The sequence below is a fragment of the Carassius carassius genome, chromosome 33 (assembly GCF_963082965.1).
Source record: "Carassius carassius chromosome 33, fCarCar2.1, whole genome shotgun sequence".
NCBI classification, from domain to species: Eukaryota; Metazoa; Chordata; class Actinopteri; order Cypriniformes; family Cyprinidae; genus Carassius; species Carassius carassius.
The window spans coordinates 19,341,033-19,357,402 of record NC_081787.1 but is presented as its reverse complement, the minus strand read 5'-3'; the positions used below and the strand labels follow the sequence as shown (position 1 = coordinate 19,357,402).

The following is a 16,370-nucleotide window of genomic DNA, read 5'->3' as shown; positions in this document are numbered from 1 at the left end:
GTGATTGTATTCTGAGATTGGAGAGGCTGGTGTATTGTATTAATAGCTGTCTAATGTAGGGGTGGTTTATTCAGAGCTGAGCAGGAGGAGACATGCTCTGAGAAACCAAAATGCTTGAATGTCTTTTCTGTGGGATTTTTATTCACTTATTCTCCTGATTTGCAAACCCAAGCTGATAAAAATACTGAGTAATCAACCGATGACAACTGCAATCAAACAAACAAGACGAAATTAAGACTGCTCAATTTAAAAACAATATCACTCTCTCTTTCTGTCTGTCTCTTTCACGTCTCTAAAATTGCCCTAATTATACAATGTCAATGGGCACCAACCCAATGAGCAAAAAAAAAAAAAAAAACAGAAAAAAGATTTATTCATCTCTGGCTATAGATTTTGCATGCCTTTTCTACCCAGAAATGATAGACTGCTGGGAAAGTATAAAAAGAAAAACAGACATATATTGAAGTTTTATTCAAAGCTAGATGTTTTAGCCTAGTTGTAGTGGTGTTGCTATACAGTTGCTAAGGTGTTGAGAGTAGTTTCTTTCCATTGCTATGTGATTTCTAGATGGATGCTATAGGGCTGAACAAAAATAATGTTTTTTTTTTTTCAAAAATGCTTTAGAAAACCAAGTCGGACCGAGTACTAAAACAAACTTGTAGCCAATCAGTAGTAAGGGGCGTGTCTACTCATGATGAGGATGAGAGAGCGCTCAGTGCACAGGATGGACATTAGAGATGGCGGAAAAAAACTAAAGGGGAAAACGTCATCAGATCAAAAGAAGGCTTATGATAAGGCAAGAAGTAGGACCTGTGTAAATTTCAGATCAGCTTTCCGGTGTTGGAGAGAACTCAAGGAGCGGGAAGGCCTGTGACCGGATACAAAGATGCTTTGTTTCTTCTCAATAGGCGAGAAACACTGGTTTTGCTTTGTTTCACAGAACTAATATATGCTGGCTCTTGCTTGAATATCCTGGTGTGTCATGTTCGCTTGTTTGTTCATCTGCAATCGTATTGTCGTTCCCTTTAGCTATGATATAGACGCATTCATTTCCACACCCTATATGCCTGGAGCGTCTAAACCTCCTCCACTGTCAGCACCTAAAGTGTGTCCGAAAAGTAAGATAATGAAGTTAAGATAATGTTTAATACAGCAGATAATAATAATAATACTGCTATAATTGTTGCCTGGGTTGTATACATACATTTTGTGAAAGTGAAAGTGACATTCAGCCAAGTATGGTGACCCATACTCAGAATTCGTGCTCTGCATTTAACCCATCCGAAGTGCACACACACAGAGCAGTGAACACACACACACACACTGTGAACACACACCCGGAGCAGTGGGCAGCCATTTATCCTGCAGCGCCCGGGGAGCAGTTGGGGGTTCAATGCCTTGCTCAAGGGCACCTCAGTCGTGGTATTGACGGTGGAGAGAGCACTGTACATGCACTCCCCCCACCCACAATTCCTGCCGGCCCGGGACTCGAACTCACAACCCTTCGATTGTGAGTCAGACTCTCTAACCATTAGGCCACAACTTCCCCTAGTTTGGGGCAGAGCTACCAAAATAGGGGCGAGTTTGTTTTGGTGATTTGAAATATCAACACTGGCTGCCAGAAATAATTTATTCCATGTTTCATGTTCTTTTACACACAGGCACCTCATTATGATGCTTTCAGTGTCTCAACATCACCTTTTAATCAGATTTGAAATAAAAACTTTTTAAACCTGGTGCCAACAAATAAGGAGCATTAAAGGACTTGCACTTTTTTTCCACCAAAACAAAAGCTCAATGAATTTAAACTGAAATTAAGAAGATGCTAAATAATGATATTATTTTTTACTATTATGTGATACTTATAGTTACTAATATTAATAAATATGAATATTTGCACATAAAATACATTTTTGCTTTGCAGAAAAGTTTTATTGTTATGATAGTATATATTTATATATGTTTTCTTCTTTTTTATATTTAATAATAATAATAATAATAATAATAATAATAATAATAATGATCACTCTTATTTTTTTATTCTAACTCTTTAATAAAAGGGTCACCACCACAATTTTTATCAGAAGAATATTTTCAACAAATCCTGCAGCACGATGTTGCTTACTGACTCAAAAGTGTTTACCCTTACATCTCTTAAGATATTCTGTCCTTGGGTTCCTCCTCCAGTGTAAGTCTATGAGATTTCTTTGTCCATTTGCCAGGTGAAAATTGTAAGTCATTTTTTTTTGAGACATAATAATGATAATGCAAGTCTAGTAGTGACACTAATAATTAAGACTTTAATCTATAAAACAATAGCTGTCTCACTCTCTTGAATTGCCCTAATTTACTCAATGCCCTACAAGCGTCTGGGCACCATCCCAAAAAGGATAAAAACGAAAAAAAAAAAAACACCAAAGAGAAATTCCAAATTGACAGTCATCTCTGACAGAGACGAAAGACTGCTATGAAGACATAAAAACCCTACTGTTTCAAGTAGCTTTTATAAACCGCAGCTTCTGTTGTGCATGGCTATCAGGTGCCATTATTCTGCGGGGTTAGACGGTTGTGCTGTTAGTGGTCTGTGTGTCTGAGTGAATGTAAAGTGGTTCGGATGGGTCTCAGAGGGATGGGTTGAGAGACTGTCTAAAATGAGACTGGGGGAGGTTTATAAAGAAGTTCTCTTATATACATGACATTATTCACATATGCAGCAGAGTGATGCATAGCCTCCGAGGGAATGCCCTCTTTGTCTGACCTCAACTCTTTCTCTTCTTCCCTCAGGTTTCCATTCATCCTGCAAGACCAAAGCTCTCCCAAAGCCTTGTGAACTGCCTTGCTGTTTACTATTTACATAGGTACTGGCTTTTTAAGGCTATAAGACTACGTCATAATTGAAAGGGAACTTGACTGTATGATTGGGAACGTTCTATAACAGTCATTACCTCACAACCGTTTATGCACACACACACACACACACACACACACACACACACACACACACACACACACACACACACACACACACACACACACACACACACACACACACACACACACACACACACACGTTTGTTTTTGTGAAAAGTGGGGACATCCCATAGGCGTAATGGTCTTTATACTGTACAAACTGTATATTCTATGGCTATTCACCAACCCTAAACCTAACCCTAACCCTCACAGGATATTTTGTGTATTTTAACTTTCTCAAAAAAAAAACTAATTCTGTATGATTTATAAGCGTTTTGAAAAATGGGGAACATGGGTTATGTCCTCATAAGTCACCCTCTCCTTGTAATACCTGTGTCATACCCATGTCATTATAAAGAGTTGTGTCCTGATATGTCACAAAAACAAGAGCACATACATAAAACGTATGATATGTCACAAAAACACACCCACACACTCACGCACACACCCACACGCACACCCCCACACCCACACACACACACACACACACACACACACACACATACACACAGTCTCCCTATCATTTTTATGATAACTTGTTTAAAATGTGAGATATAAATATAGAAAACACTGTCACAATGTGTTGCACCCACATTTCTATCAGTAAAATTCTAGAAGCTAGTTTTTGCACTTGGTCCTAATCCTTCCACTTCCCCAATTCTTGTAGAAAATCTTTTCACGCAATACATTAAAATCAAAACATCTCTGATATTTTCTGATCTCAGTCAAGAAGACCATTATTTATTGCCTACATACTCTTTTCCCCTTGCTTCACTCTTCTTCTCTACACATTTGATTGTTTTGTCTAAACACAAGCATCATTGTACAATTAATCTCAACCTGTCCTCCAACCAATACGCTCGTATAGGTCGTTTGTCCAAATCCCTGAAATACGACCCATCAGAGCGTATCCTACAATTGCACCCCTATCGGCAAAACGTCGTTTTCATATTAATGTTTTGTATTCTTTTATTTGCACTCTGGTTTGTGTTTCGTGTAGCTCAGTTGGTAGATTATTGCGCTATACCTTGATATGTAATCATGCTATCATGGGTTCGATCCCAGGGAACGGACGTTTATGAAAATGTATATGCTCAATAAATCATAATTTAGCATGATTTCTGTGAGGGTTAGGTTTAGGGGTGGGGTTAGGTGTGGTCATTCGAACGAATAAGCAGCCTAGTAAAATATGTAGGAAATACTGTGAGATCGGTGTAAAAAGCCCACACATTGCATTTAAATAAACGTGCGTTTTGATTGGTAATGACGTGATACGTCATTTCATGACGACAGACGCAACGCGATACTTTCATTATTTTTACGCCCGCTAGATGGCGCTTAACTTTAAAACGTAAACATGGGTCTTAATAAGGTGCTTGTACAAACGACCTATATGGTCGTTTTTTATTGGAGGACAGGCTCATTAATCTACAGTGGCAAACTCAATTAACCAGCCTTAAACTTGCTGATGTGGGTGTAACTCATGTAACTTATAGTTTGTGATGTGGATCTGTAATTTTTTTTGTGACAGCATTCTCAAAATAGCCCGAATGTGTGGGAAAAATGAAGCCCTGGCAACACTGATTGCTCACTAGGTTTTTTGAACAGAAATTAAATTTGTTAACTAGCCAGATCACAGTGAATGATTCAGACTGATTCATTTTATGATGCTCTCTATCACATGCCACCAACTACTTTTCAGTCTTCATCAGCCTAGAATCAGAAAGAGCAAACCATTTTGATTCAACCTCTCTGAATCTGAACCTCTCTGAAATGTAAGAAAACACTCGCATGGCAGTTACAACACCATGAATTCACCTTGAACTAAATCAGTAGCCTCATGACGACGAAATGATTATCCAAGTCCAAATGTACCATTTATTAGGTAATTATATCCTCATTCCAACAGTGTTTAACTCCCCTACACTATGAGAGATGCTCTTAGATTCGCTCGCAAAAGTTAATCAGCCATAAACATTAACGGTATAACAACACATTCAGATTTACTGACACATTCGGCCATCCTGAGATTGACTGACGGCTATATTGGATTGAGGAACATGGGGGCTGGCCTCAGGAATGATGAGTATATTGACCGCTCGGGCTGTTTTTCCTGGGTCTGGTGCTATGTATGGATGGGCGTGATGGAGGATGACAAAAAAGATTTACATAAACAAACACATGATTCACAGGATTAACCGTCATGCATACCAGACACAAAAAACAAGGGATTTAAAACGTTAGTGGATTGATTTGAAAAGAGACATTATAACAATATTCTGATATTAAGATATTTAGTCATTATTATCATTAAAATCAAAACTTTTATCTGTTAATATTATAACCAGTGTTATTTTTGTATCATTTAGATACTGTTTTTTATATGTATTTTTAATATATTTGATATATTATTAATATGATGTAAGTTATACTAAGTTTATATTATACAAATGAACAATATTACAACAAATTCATAATATGTAAATCATTGTATGAATTAATTAGATACAATTATTATATTTAGATAAAAAATATCTATCTATCTATCTATCTATCTATCTATCTATCTATCTATCTATCTATCTATCTATCTATCTATCTATCTATCTATCTATTAGATATGTCTGTATAATTTGTATACATTTTTATTTCAGTTTTTGCTTTTGTTTGCTTTTTGCCATGATAACTAGCTGAAATAAGTTTTATAAATTTTATTTCAGTTGCTGTTTATTTTATTTAAAATTACAGATTTAAAAAAATATTATTTTAGTTAACATTTAGTTAAACTATAAGAATTATTAATATTTTTCATTAGTTTAATTTTTTTTTCTGTTTGCAATTTCATTTTTGTAAAAGTTTTAGTAATTTTTTTAGTGTTTTTTGTCATTTTTATTAGTCCTGTTTTTGTCTGTATAAACTGATTTGTTTTTATTTCAGTTTCAGTTTTAGTTTTTTTAGTACATCAAATTAAACTAAGTGAAAATGACAAATGTTGCCATGGCAACTAGCAAAAAAAAAAGTTATTTTTTAATTTTTTATTTAAACTTATTTCAGTTTTTTTTTTTTTAAAGTGAAATATTTCTTTAATGGTTTTAGATTTAACTTACCACGGAGCTAACATGAACTACATGAATATATTTTTATTTTGTAATATTAAAAAATATTAATAAATACTTAATTTGGCAGATTAATCTTAAAATCATTAAAATTTTCTTACGAATCATTTAGACTAATTTACAACTGTTCAACTGAATTACCGACATGAACTGACTCAAAAATAAACAAATCAAACACCACTATTACTCCAAGAGCACTATGGTGGAGAAAGATGATTCCAAAATTTACACATGCCTGAGGAACCCTGAGGTCTGCAAAACATGAGACTAGTTACATCTAGTTACATTAGTCTTTGATGAGATTGTAGATTCTTTTATGAAATTTTGACAGGATGCTGGTAGAAACCTACAAACAAATCTTTGACTGTGAATGAATGACCTCTAGCATTGAGTGTCATCACACTAATGATGCAAGATGGTTCACTCAGTTTACATGAACAAACAACCCAGACCTAGCCCTTGACCTCAGGATTAATGAGACGGTCTGACCAGACCTGGGGTCAAAGGTCATGGATTTAAACTGAGCCGAGAGAATGCAGCTGGGTGGACCAGAGGAAAATTAAAATACAACATGTGTCAAGTGAAAACAGCTCATTCAGCCATGCCGTTAAAAATGGTTCTAAGGATGTAAAGAGATGAAAAGATTCAGCTCTCCTCTCTCCTGAAAATATGCACCTTGTCTTTGAACGGCTGCAATGGAATTACTTATTCATTCTGCTTTGTCTTTTCAAGCTCTTGTATCATCCCCAAAGTGTCAACGGTCGGTACGTTTTATACCAGCTGGTTCTTTAATATGTAAAGACCAGCTTGAACCTCCCTTGAGCTCTAAACACGAAACCGTGAAGGCCCTTACCTGCCTAGAAGAATGATTTTTGCTCTGATATTTTCTTAGCGCAAGCAATTTGCAGCCTTTCTGCAGCTATGTTTCATTTTAATATTAATTTCATTTAGGTACATAATATTTCCTGTAATTAAATTCAAATGACTATATATTCAAATATATAAAAAAAATTGTTGGAGGAGGGACTGTCCAGCTGGTCAGGTTTTATAAACAAGTGTTATGTGTATCTGTGTGATTTATTTATTTTTGAGTCCGTAGGTGGCGTTGTGGGAAGATTTCTTACGCGAGAATTATGTGACGTCATCGGGGATACCGGATAAAAGGCTCCAAGACGGTAATGGCGGTGCTCTCTTTCTCTCCGTTGCTCCGCTTCCCATTCACCAGCGTCTCTCATCACCTCTTGGAGGCGGTTTTGTTTGTTTTATGTTAAGCTTGGGTTTAACGTATAAAGTTGTGTTTTTGAAATTTGGTATATTTCTCACTTTTCAGTTGCGGGTAGTGTATGCATTTATTTATTAGTTCACGTTTGCTTATTTAGTTAGAACTGAGCGAGGGAAGCAGATGTCCAGAAGACTCACCTGTTCTTATTTTTCGGTAGTCAGGTAAGAACTTTATTCTGAGAACAGGTGTAGTTAGGGGACTGTTTTCTTAGTTTCCCTACCCGTGAACTGATTGTTCTCTTTATCATCCATTAGATTGTTTTTCTTTCTTATAAATATTATTTGTGAATGTTTGATTTGAATTCTGTTAATTAAATAGAGACGTCTTGGAACTCGCATCAGGGGTTGTGATTCTTTCTTTTTATATGTTCGGCCTGTGTCCTTAGAATTCACGAGCCTTGAAATAGTAATGGGCCGTAACAACAAGGCACAACATTTTTCACATTTTTGCATTGGTGTGTCTGATTAAAGTTTTTAGCATGCAGCTCTTTTATGTATGCTGGCTTTGTTTTGCTCTCTATGGTCTTTATTTGAATTGTTGGCCTTCTCGAAAGTATGTTCATGTACTGTACATGTTCTCAATACTTGGTAGGGGCTCGGTTTACTTTAATAACTGCCTCAGTTTAGCGTGGCATGGAGGTGATCAGTTTGTGGCACTGCTGAGGTGGTATAGAAGCCCAGGTTTCTTTGACAGTGGCCTTCAGCTCATCTGCATTTTTGGTCTCTTGTTTCTCATTTTCATCTTGACAATACCCCATAGTTTCTCTATAGGGTTCAGGTCTAGTGAGTTTGCTGGCCAGTCATGCACACCAACACCATGGTCATTTAACCAACTTGTGGTGCTTTTGGCAGTGTGGACAGGGGCTGGAAAATGAAATCAGCATCTTCAAAAAGCTGGTCAGCAGATGGAAGCATGAAGTGCTCCAATATTTCTTGGTTAACGGGTGCACTGACTTTAGTTTTCAAAAAACACAATGGACCAACACCAGCAGATGACACTACAACACAAATCATCACAGACTTTGGAAACTTAACACTGGACTTCAAGCAACTTGGGCTATGAGCTTCTCCACCCTTCCTCCAGACTCTAGGACCTTGGTTTCCAAAGGAAATACAAAACTTGCTCTCATCTGAGAAAAGGACTTTGGACCACTGGGCAACAGTCTGGTTCTTCTCCTTAGTCCAGATAAGATGTCTCTGACGTTGTCTGTGGTTCAGCAAATTCCTTGACACGTCTGTGTGTGGCGGCTCTTGATGCCTTGACTTCTTGAATGGATTTTGCTGGACCATCCTCATAAGGCTGTGGTTCTCTCGGTTGGTTGTGCATCTTTTTCTTCCACACTTTTTCCTTCCACTCAACTTTCTTTAAACATGCTTGGTTACAACACTCTGTGAACAACCAGCTGCTTTGGTAATGAATGTTTGTGTCTTACTCTCCTTGTGAAGCGTGTCAATGATTGTCTTCTGGACAACTGTCAGATCAGCAGTCTTCCCCATGATTGTGTAGCCCAGTGAACCAAACTGAGAGACCATTTTGAAGGCTAAGGAAACCTTTAGGGGCAGCTGTGGCCTAATGGTTAGAGAGCCGGACTAGTTATCAGAAGGTTGCAGAGTCGAGTCTCAGTGCTGGCAGGAGTTGTAGGTGGGAGGGAGTAAATGAACAGCGCTCTCTTCCACCCTCAGTACCCATGGCTGAAGTTCCCTTGAGCAAGGCACTGAACCCCCAGTTGCTCCCTGGGCACTGGATATATAGCTGCTAATACATGAGTTTCACAATTTGAATTGAATTACTGAAATAAATGAACTTTTCCACGACATTCTAATTCATTGAGATGCACCTGTAAAATGATCTCTTCAAGAAGGTAAAAAGTAGCTCAGATCATTTGGTCTTGGAAGAATTTGATGAGTACTGTGAGTCCATGAGATCTGAATTTTGATTGCAGACCGAATGTTGTTTGAGAGTAGACAAAAGTAAGAATAAAGTCTTTTAGATTAGAGTCTTTTTGTCAAGAAAAAGAAAAAGTTCAGGAAAGTCACCATTTAATTTAATTGATGTCTAGGAGACATTAAAAAGATTTTCATTTGTGATTTTCTTTTCTATGATACTGCTGTAAGCTCAGTCCTTCTACGCCTATTAAGGGATGAATGACTACAGTGGCTGACAAATCCATAAGGTTCAGTGAAATCCTATATATCTTTATGGCCTTTGTTAGCTAAACTAATCCGCTAATGGAAAAATGTCAGTGATACTTAAGTAGTGGCAAAACATTTGAAAAATTCCTTCTTTTATGCCATTCAATAGAGAGCTGCTTTATAATAGCACTGCGTACATGACCACACAAATCAATAAAAACACGTACACAGTATCTCTTTTTAATCTGGGCTAATGTACTTCTGTTGTCACCATAAGCACTATGATGTGTTCCTGCCTTCATCATCACAACATCAGACACAAACTACACTGATAAAACCACTAGAGATTAATGCACTTAAGGTTAATTGTCAGGGCTTTGTTCAAATCCATTACGCTACAGATGTAGTGATGCTTGAGGAAAGATAAACTCAATTCTAGAGAAGAGCAGAGATGTTTTCAGCATTCATATCTGCTCTGTGGAATCCTTTATATTTAACTGGATATCAAAAGCAACCCATTTATTTCAGACACTACAAACTCACCTCCCAGTCCGGGTCTCAGCCGGTTGTCGTAGCCATCCAGCAGCCGGTCCAGGATACGTGTGAACAGGGTGATGTTATTTTTGAAGGCATCTGTTGTGGCATCTGCAGACACTGACCTACATAACAAAGTCAACAGAGCGTGTGTGTGAACTTAACAGTCTCATAAACAGCATAGGAAAGGCTTTAGAGACTTCAAAAATGAGGATGAAGAAACGACCGATTGAAATGAGGAGTTACTGATATTCACAATGTTCTTGACGTCTTATAGCACTTAAATGATCTTAGTTCCATTAGCTGCAAGTTACAGCTCTCATGTAAGATGTTCTGAGAATTATTGCACAGGATTCCAATAAAATTTTTAATCTTTTAACTTTGACGCTCATTTTAGCTGTCAGACTTGGGGAAGCTACTGTACTTTGAAGACAGCACTACAGTCAAAGTAGTCTTTAAAAAGTAATAGGCTGCAATACAGGTTAGTAAAAACTACTACAGTTAAGTTATAATTAATACAATTAATACAATAACTAAAATAATGATAGGCAACATTATTTATTTAAATACATACATACATACATACATACATACATACAGTACATACAACATAAAGAAAATTTAAGAACTTTTATAAGTAATAAGTAATTTAACCACTTTGTTATAAAACACTGCATACAAAAGCATAATTCTAAACAGAATTTAATAGAATAGCTATTTTACAAAATAAAATAGTAATAATAATAATAATAATAAAATAAATTAATTAATGAATGACATACAGGCAATTTAATTTCTTTTGTAAGTTATTATTTTTTTAACCAATCCATTAAACACTGAATCAAAAGCATTATGTAAAAATCATTTTAAACAAACAAACACATACATAAACACATACAAACATAAAATGACATGCAGGCAATTTTATGACTTATGTCATCCATGACTATTTTTAAAGCATTAAACTGAACAGTGCACTCTTAATGAATCGTTTTGTTGAATTAAACAGGATTTTCTCAATGCTTGAGAGAGACAGAACTATTCTAGGAGTGTGCTTTGATTACTGTCTGAGTTTGCTTGTGTGCAATTCAATGAAACATGAAAACAGCAAGCATTTTGTCAGACTACATTGCTACTTTTTGGAAAAGTATCTCCTTTTTTGGATGTGTAAGCGCTGCTAATGTCCCAACACTGCTGTGATGTGATTAGAGTGGCTTTCACTCTATTCCACATGTTCTATTTGCAGTAAAGTTTATGTGAAACGCTGCTCAGGAATATAATTAACAATTAAGCATAATTGGTTTAATTAGCATAAGCAATCATGCATGCATTATGAGCGTCAGCTTGATCTGTTTGTCAGCTGACTGTTAAAGCCTATGCGCGGACTATTGAGAAAACATTTTGAGGCATCCCAGATGCATTTTCTCTAAAAGCTATTTTCTAAGAATACATTTTTGGTCAAACTGCATTCATGAATGCAACAAGCTAAATAACAAAGTAAAGAAAATATCAGTTAGACCGCTATGCATCTGCATTTGCTGAATAATATCCAATACTTGTTTGTTACAAATTGTGGGGTGCTAATTCCAAAAATAGTGCATGTTTTGCTCGAGCATGTCACATTTCCTTACAAAACATAGTAAATTTTGTAGCATTTTTGCTTTCAACAACCATTTGTAGGGTGAAGAATTCCTGTATTATCCCATAATCACCAGAAAACTGCCACAAAGACATGCTTGCCAACTATTTGCTCAATATTCAGGCAAATGCCATCTGTATGAATGATTCTGAAGACATTATTTTATTTCTAATCCTGATGTTAGAATTATGCTCAGCAGAAATGCAAACATGACCCAGGCATCTTTTATTGCATCTAAACAGTGACAGAAAATACAGATTTACAGAAAGTATCAATAAAATGCTTACAAAATCTAAATAAATTGACTATTTAATGTTGTATGTATTTTATGCTTTATAGTATATCTCATCTTTAGTCTAGAAACATGCTAATGTCAAACTCTATCCTCCTGAGACCCAGCTATGGAGTTAATGTGGTGGACATTATATTTTAGTGAATTTCTCTGAGACCTCACATGTCACAGTTTTAAGTCTGTACAAGAGCACATTCAGGGCTTCCCAGAGATACCAAATGATTGGATGTTTCACCATGGCCGGATTGGCCGCTCCCTCTCCTTGGTTTTTAAATTAAATAAGTGATAGAATTGTTCACCATTAAAGAAATATGATAATATTTTGTAATTATATTTTAAATCTGATTAATTTTAAAATTATCATAAATCAACATCACAGGAAAATGTTATGGGGTTTCAAATCAAAATATGACTTCCTGTTATGAAACAGGACATCATTTCATACATGTCCACCTTAGAGTACACCAGGACTAGATAAAAGAATTGAATAGGTAAAACAAATTATATATCAATATTCTTATGAAATATTATGTTATTCTGAAAATCTGGCCAGTTTCTACCATTATTACACTTCTTTTTTTTTTCAACATGTTGTCCCAGCAGTACTTTAATATGCCAATTAGACACAGTGTATAGCTTAATGGGAAAACCAGTTTATGGAATTTTTAAAAACATATTGCATAAAGCAAAATGGTATATCAAATGATTTTGTTATATATTTTATAACATAGTTGAGTACCATCCTTAAACAAAGTTTGGTATATATAAAAAAAAATCCTGAAAAAATGTATTGATTTACAAAAATAATAATAATACTAATAATAAATTCCCATTGTTTTTGCCTTTTCATGTCTATTCTTGTCATTCAATTTAAAAAAAAACTGAGTCCTGGTGTCTTCACCAGATGACATAGCATAACATATGAATAACATAATTAAAAAAAAAATGTATTTTACCATTTTGTTCTTATACTCTAAACAATGCAATGACATGAACAAAAATAAATAAATACCAGATTCACAAAGCTTTTTATTTCTGGTTCTCAGGAGGATATTGGAATCAGCCGTGACTCATGAGTTGAGTTGTCATGCTAATGAAGTGGTTGCCTACGTAGAGCATTACAAATAAGTCATTTTTCTGCAGGATGCTGCAGTGCAAGGCAGCTGTCTATGTAGGCAGCAGTGAGCCAGCCCACTAGGTTTTGGAACAAAGCCATAGTTCATAAACGGACATGATTGAACAAGTTCTTCTGAATGAAAGAATGAAAATGAATGTCATGACATTTGCCAAGTATAGTAACCCATACTCGGAATTGGTGCTCTGCATTTAACCAATCCAAGTTCATACACACAGCAGTGAACACACACTGGAGAAGTGGGCAGCTATTTGCTCCAGCACCCAGGGAGCAATTGGGCGTTCAGTGCCTTGCACAAGGGCACTTCAGACATGGGTATTGAGGATGGAAGTGAGTGCTGTTAATTCGCTCCCCCCACCTACAACGCCTGCCAGCACTGAGACTCGAACCTGCAATCTTCGGGTCACAAGTCTGATTCTCTAAACATTAGGCCACAGCTGCCCTGGAAATCATTCTGAAAGTGATTTCTGTCCAAAATGTTCCAAAGTCGTTCAGCTGGCAAATCAGCATATGAACAATTCTGCACTCTGCCACGGTGTAATACCTCATTATAGAGCAAATTTGTAGCTAATTCCTACATAAGCCTCACATAAATTAAGAGTATTTTATAGCTAATTATTCATCTTTAAAGCCGGTCATATGTTACTATCTGGGTGAGCATAAAAGGACCTGAAGTTATAGTATCGACCCATTTAGAGTCATAGAAAGCACTCTGTTTTTATGGTTCCTCTACTCCTTTCGCGGGGTGCATCAATGCATGACCCAGATTAGCGAGTGGTTTATCTGATCTCGTCCTGATTCCATTTATTCAGCGTGAATTCACTGCTTGTGGAAACCAGTAAAGCAGATTTCATGAATCAACTTTATGACACATATAGAAGGACGGGGTTGCTTATCACATGCATTATCTAGATTTATATGATATTGGTTTATTGATTGGTAAGGCATGATGTGACCCTCTTGAGAGAGGGTCTAAGTTGATGATTTAATATAAATAAAAAGGAAACGGGCCATCATATTAATATAAAACTAAATTGGCAGTCAACCTGAGCTGAGTTAAAGAGCAGTCAAAGTAATTATAATCCATGTGGTCACTATTTAAACAAGTGTTTGTAAAAACATCAAGGTTGATCCTCTTAATTATTATTTCATCAGGATCAAAGCAAGCTAAATTTCAACCAAAACACTCACTGGGCACTCCAAAGCACACATACATGCACATTGCTGTTATGCACTTGAAGTAAAGTACTACAGGTGTAAACAACCACTTTGGTTGGATTTTACGATTTGCACTTTCCACAATACTTTGCAATTAACAAACTGTCTAAAAACACACAGAATGTTAGAATATACAAACATATTAATTTAAATGATCTTGTGTCACCTTTCACCTCGAAAAATTTGCAGTCGTTTTCTTGCTCAAACTGAACAGTATTTCATTTTTTTTTATCATAGCAAGAGACGCCTTATTTGAAATGGCATTTTTCACTATTATGAAAAGGCCTCTGAGATGAGGGTTTAGAAATTCATGAAATATTCTGAAATAACGCTTTTTTATTACAAAATAAAAACAAAAACATGTTCATATACATTTATATATTCAAATATATACATTTTTTTTAATTAAGATTTTTGCTAAATAAACATCCTTTTGACAAATCGATAGGACAATTACAAACCACCGAAGTCTCGATTACAAAAATAGGCTTAGGCTAAGTGAGAGTGTCTGTATGACTTTTGATGTAATATCCAAATATTTATTAGGATTATGCATAATTAGAATTTTAAACGCTTGAATGGGTACATGCTTTTAGCTTTCAGTTTTAATAATAATAAAAATAATAATAATAAATAAATAAATAACAAAAAATAAATAAAATAAAAAGCAGCTATGCACCTATAGTACCTCCCCTAAATGAGAAAGCCCTCCTCATGGTTCTACGCTGTTCTGCACCACCTAGAGGATTAATCACTGATCATGTACAAAAGCCAGCGATTTCACGAAGCCTCTCAAAGAAAAAACAAAAACGAATCTAATTTGCATGAATTAAACTTGCATTAATTATTCCTATTCCAATAAACAATACGCCAGTATTTGACTTTGGCAGCAGAGCAATTTCTTTTGGTGACCACCGGAGTGCGCGGAAAAGTCTCCAGTTACGCACGAAGACGAGAGGTTTCGAGTCAATCCCGGTATCCTCAGATTAAGGTTGAAGCTATTATTTTTATGCATTACATCCTCAAGCCAATTTAAAAACCGAAGTCAAGACTGTCAGTCCTACCTGGTGTGCCAAAACAGCGTCAACAAGAAGATGAGAAGATGAAACGCGAACCTCTCCCTCATTTCTGCCACTCAAACCTGTGTATAAGAAGACAATTCCTCAAATCAGTTGAAGAAAACGAGGGTTGTTTAAGCAAAATACTGCCAATCGCACACTATGATGGGTTAAGTTCCACCTGCTGATCTTATATGATGGACCACAGACATTTCATTAATATTTACAGCGTGTAACAATTCATGATATGAATATCAATATCCCTTACTAACATTTAGAAATCATAAGATGAGAAAACCATCACCAAATGTCCACAGCTCGCGCTGTGATGATGATTTCCACATTATTGGCAACATGACTGAGTATCATTTACACACATGGCCAGAAACACAATATCCACAACGATGCTCTACTTTATAGAGAGGACACCCACCTGTGATCCACCAGCTCCGCTTTGTTCTTATGGATAAAGGCTGATAAATAACAACCGGAATGTGCAAGTTTATTCCCAGCCAATGTGTTATACAAGAGAGCGCACGTGGATCAGGAACGAGCATGAATTAATTCCCACAACAATTCACTATAAATTCAGATGCATATGAGCATCACTGAGGGTCTCTGATCCTCAACCGCGTCTCTCTCTCTCTCTCTCTCTCTCTCTCTCTCTCTCTCTCTCTCTCTCTTTAACTAACGCACCTACGCGCCTTGACGCGCCGCGATTTCAGATCTTCTTTACTGAATCTCATACTGCACACTATTTTTTTCTCCTGAAAGAAAGAGGGTATAAGTACAACGAAAGAGACAGATAGAGAACTGGGTCCTAAAGACAGTTACATTAGGGCGCTGATCGCTCGCACTCCCTCTCTCGTACTGTACATACACATCACATAATGACACGGTGTGTGATGGTGTAGCCTACATATATTTGCTTTTGATTTTATTTTCTTGGTATATTTAAATAAACAAAATACCCAAAGGTATAGAGTGTGAAACC

At 36.3% G+C, this 16,370-nt stretch overlaps 1 protein-coding gene across 2 annotated transcripts in view; it reads right to left on the bottom strand.

The window, feature by feature from the left end:
• LOC132113919 (gamma-aminobutyric acid receptor subunit alpha-2-like) overlaps positions 1-16,017 on the bottom strand; it is a 70,414-nt gene extending 54,397 nt beyond the window's left edge. For both annotated transcript variants that reach the window (XM_059521977.1, XM_059521978.1), the window contains exons 1-3: positions 15,810-16,017; positions 15,383-15,459; positions 10,044-10,159 (exon numbers count right to left, since the gene is read on the bottom strand). In XM_059521977.1, the coding sequence (XP_059377960.1) occupies positions 10,044-10,159; positions 15,383-15,444 (178 nt within the window). In that variant the 5' untranslated portion in view covers positions 15,445-15,459; positions 15,810-16,017. The remainder of the gene's footprint in view (positions 1-10,043; positions 10,160-15,382; positions 15,460-15,809) is intronic.
• Between the last annotated feature and the right edge of the window lie 353 nt (positions 16,018-16,370).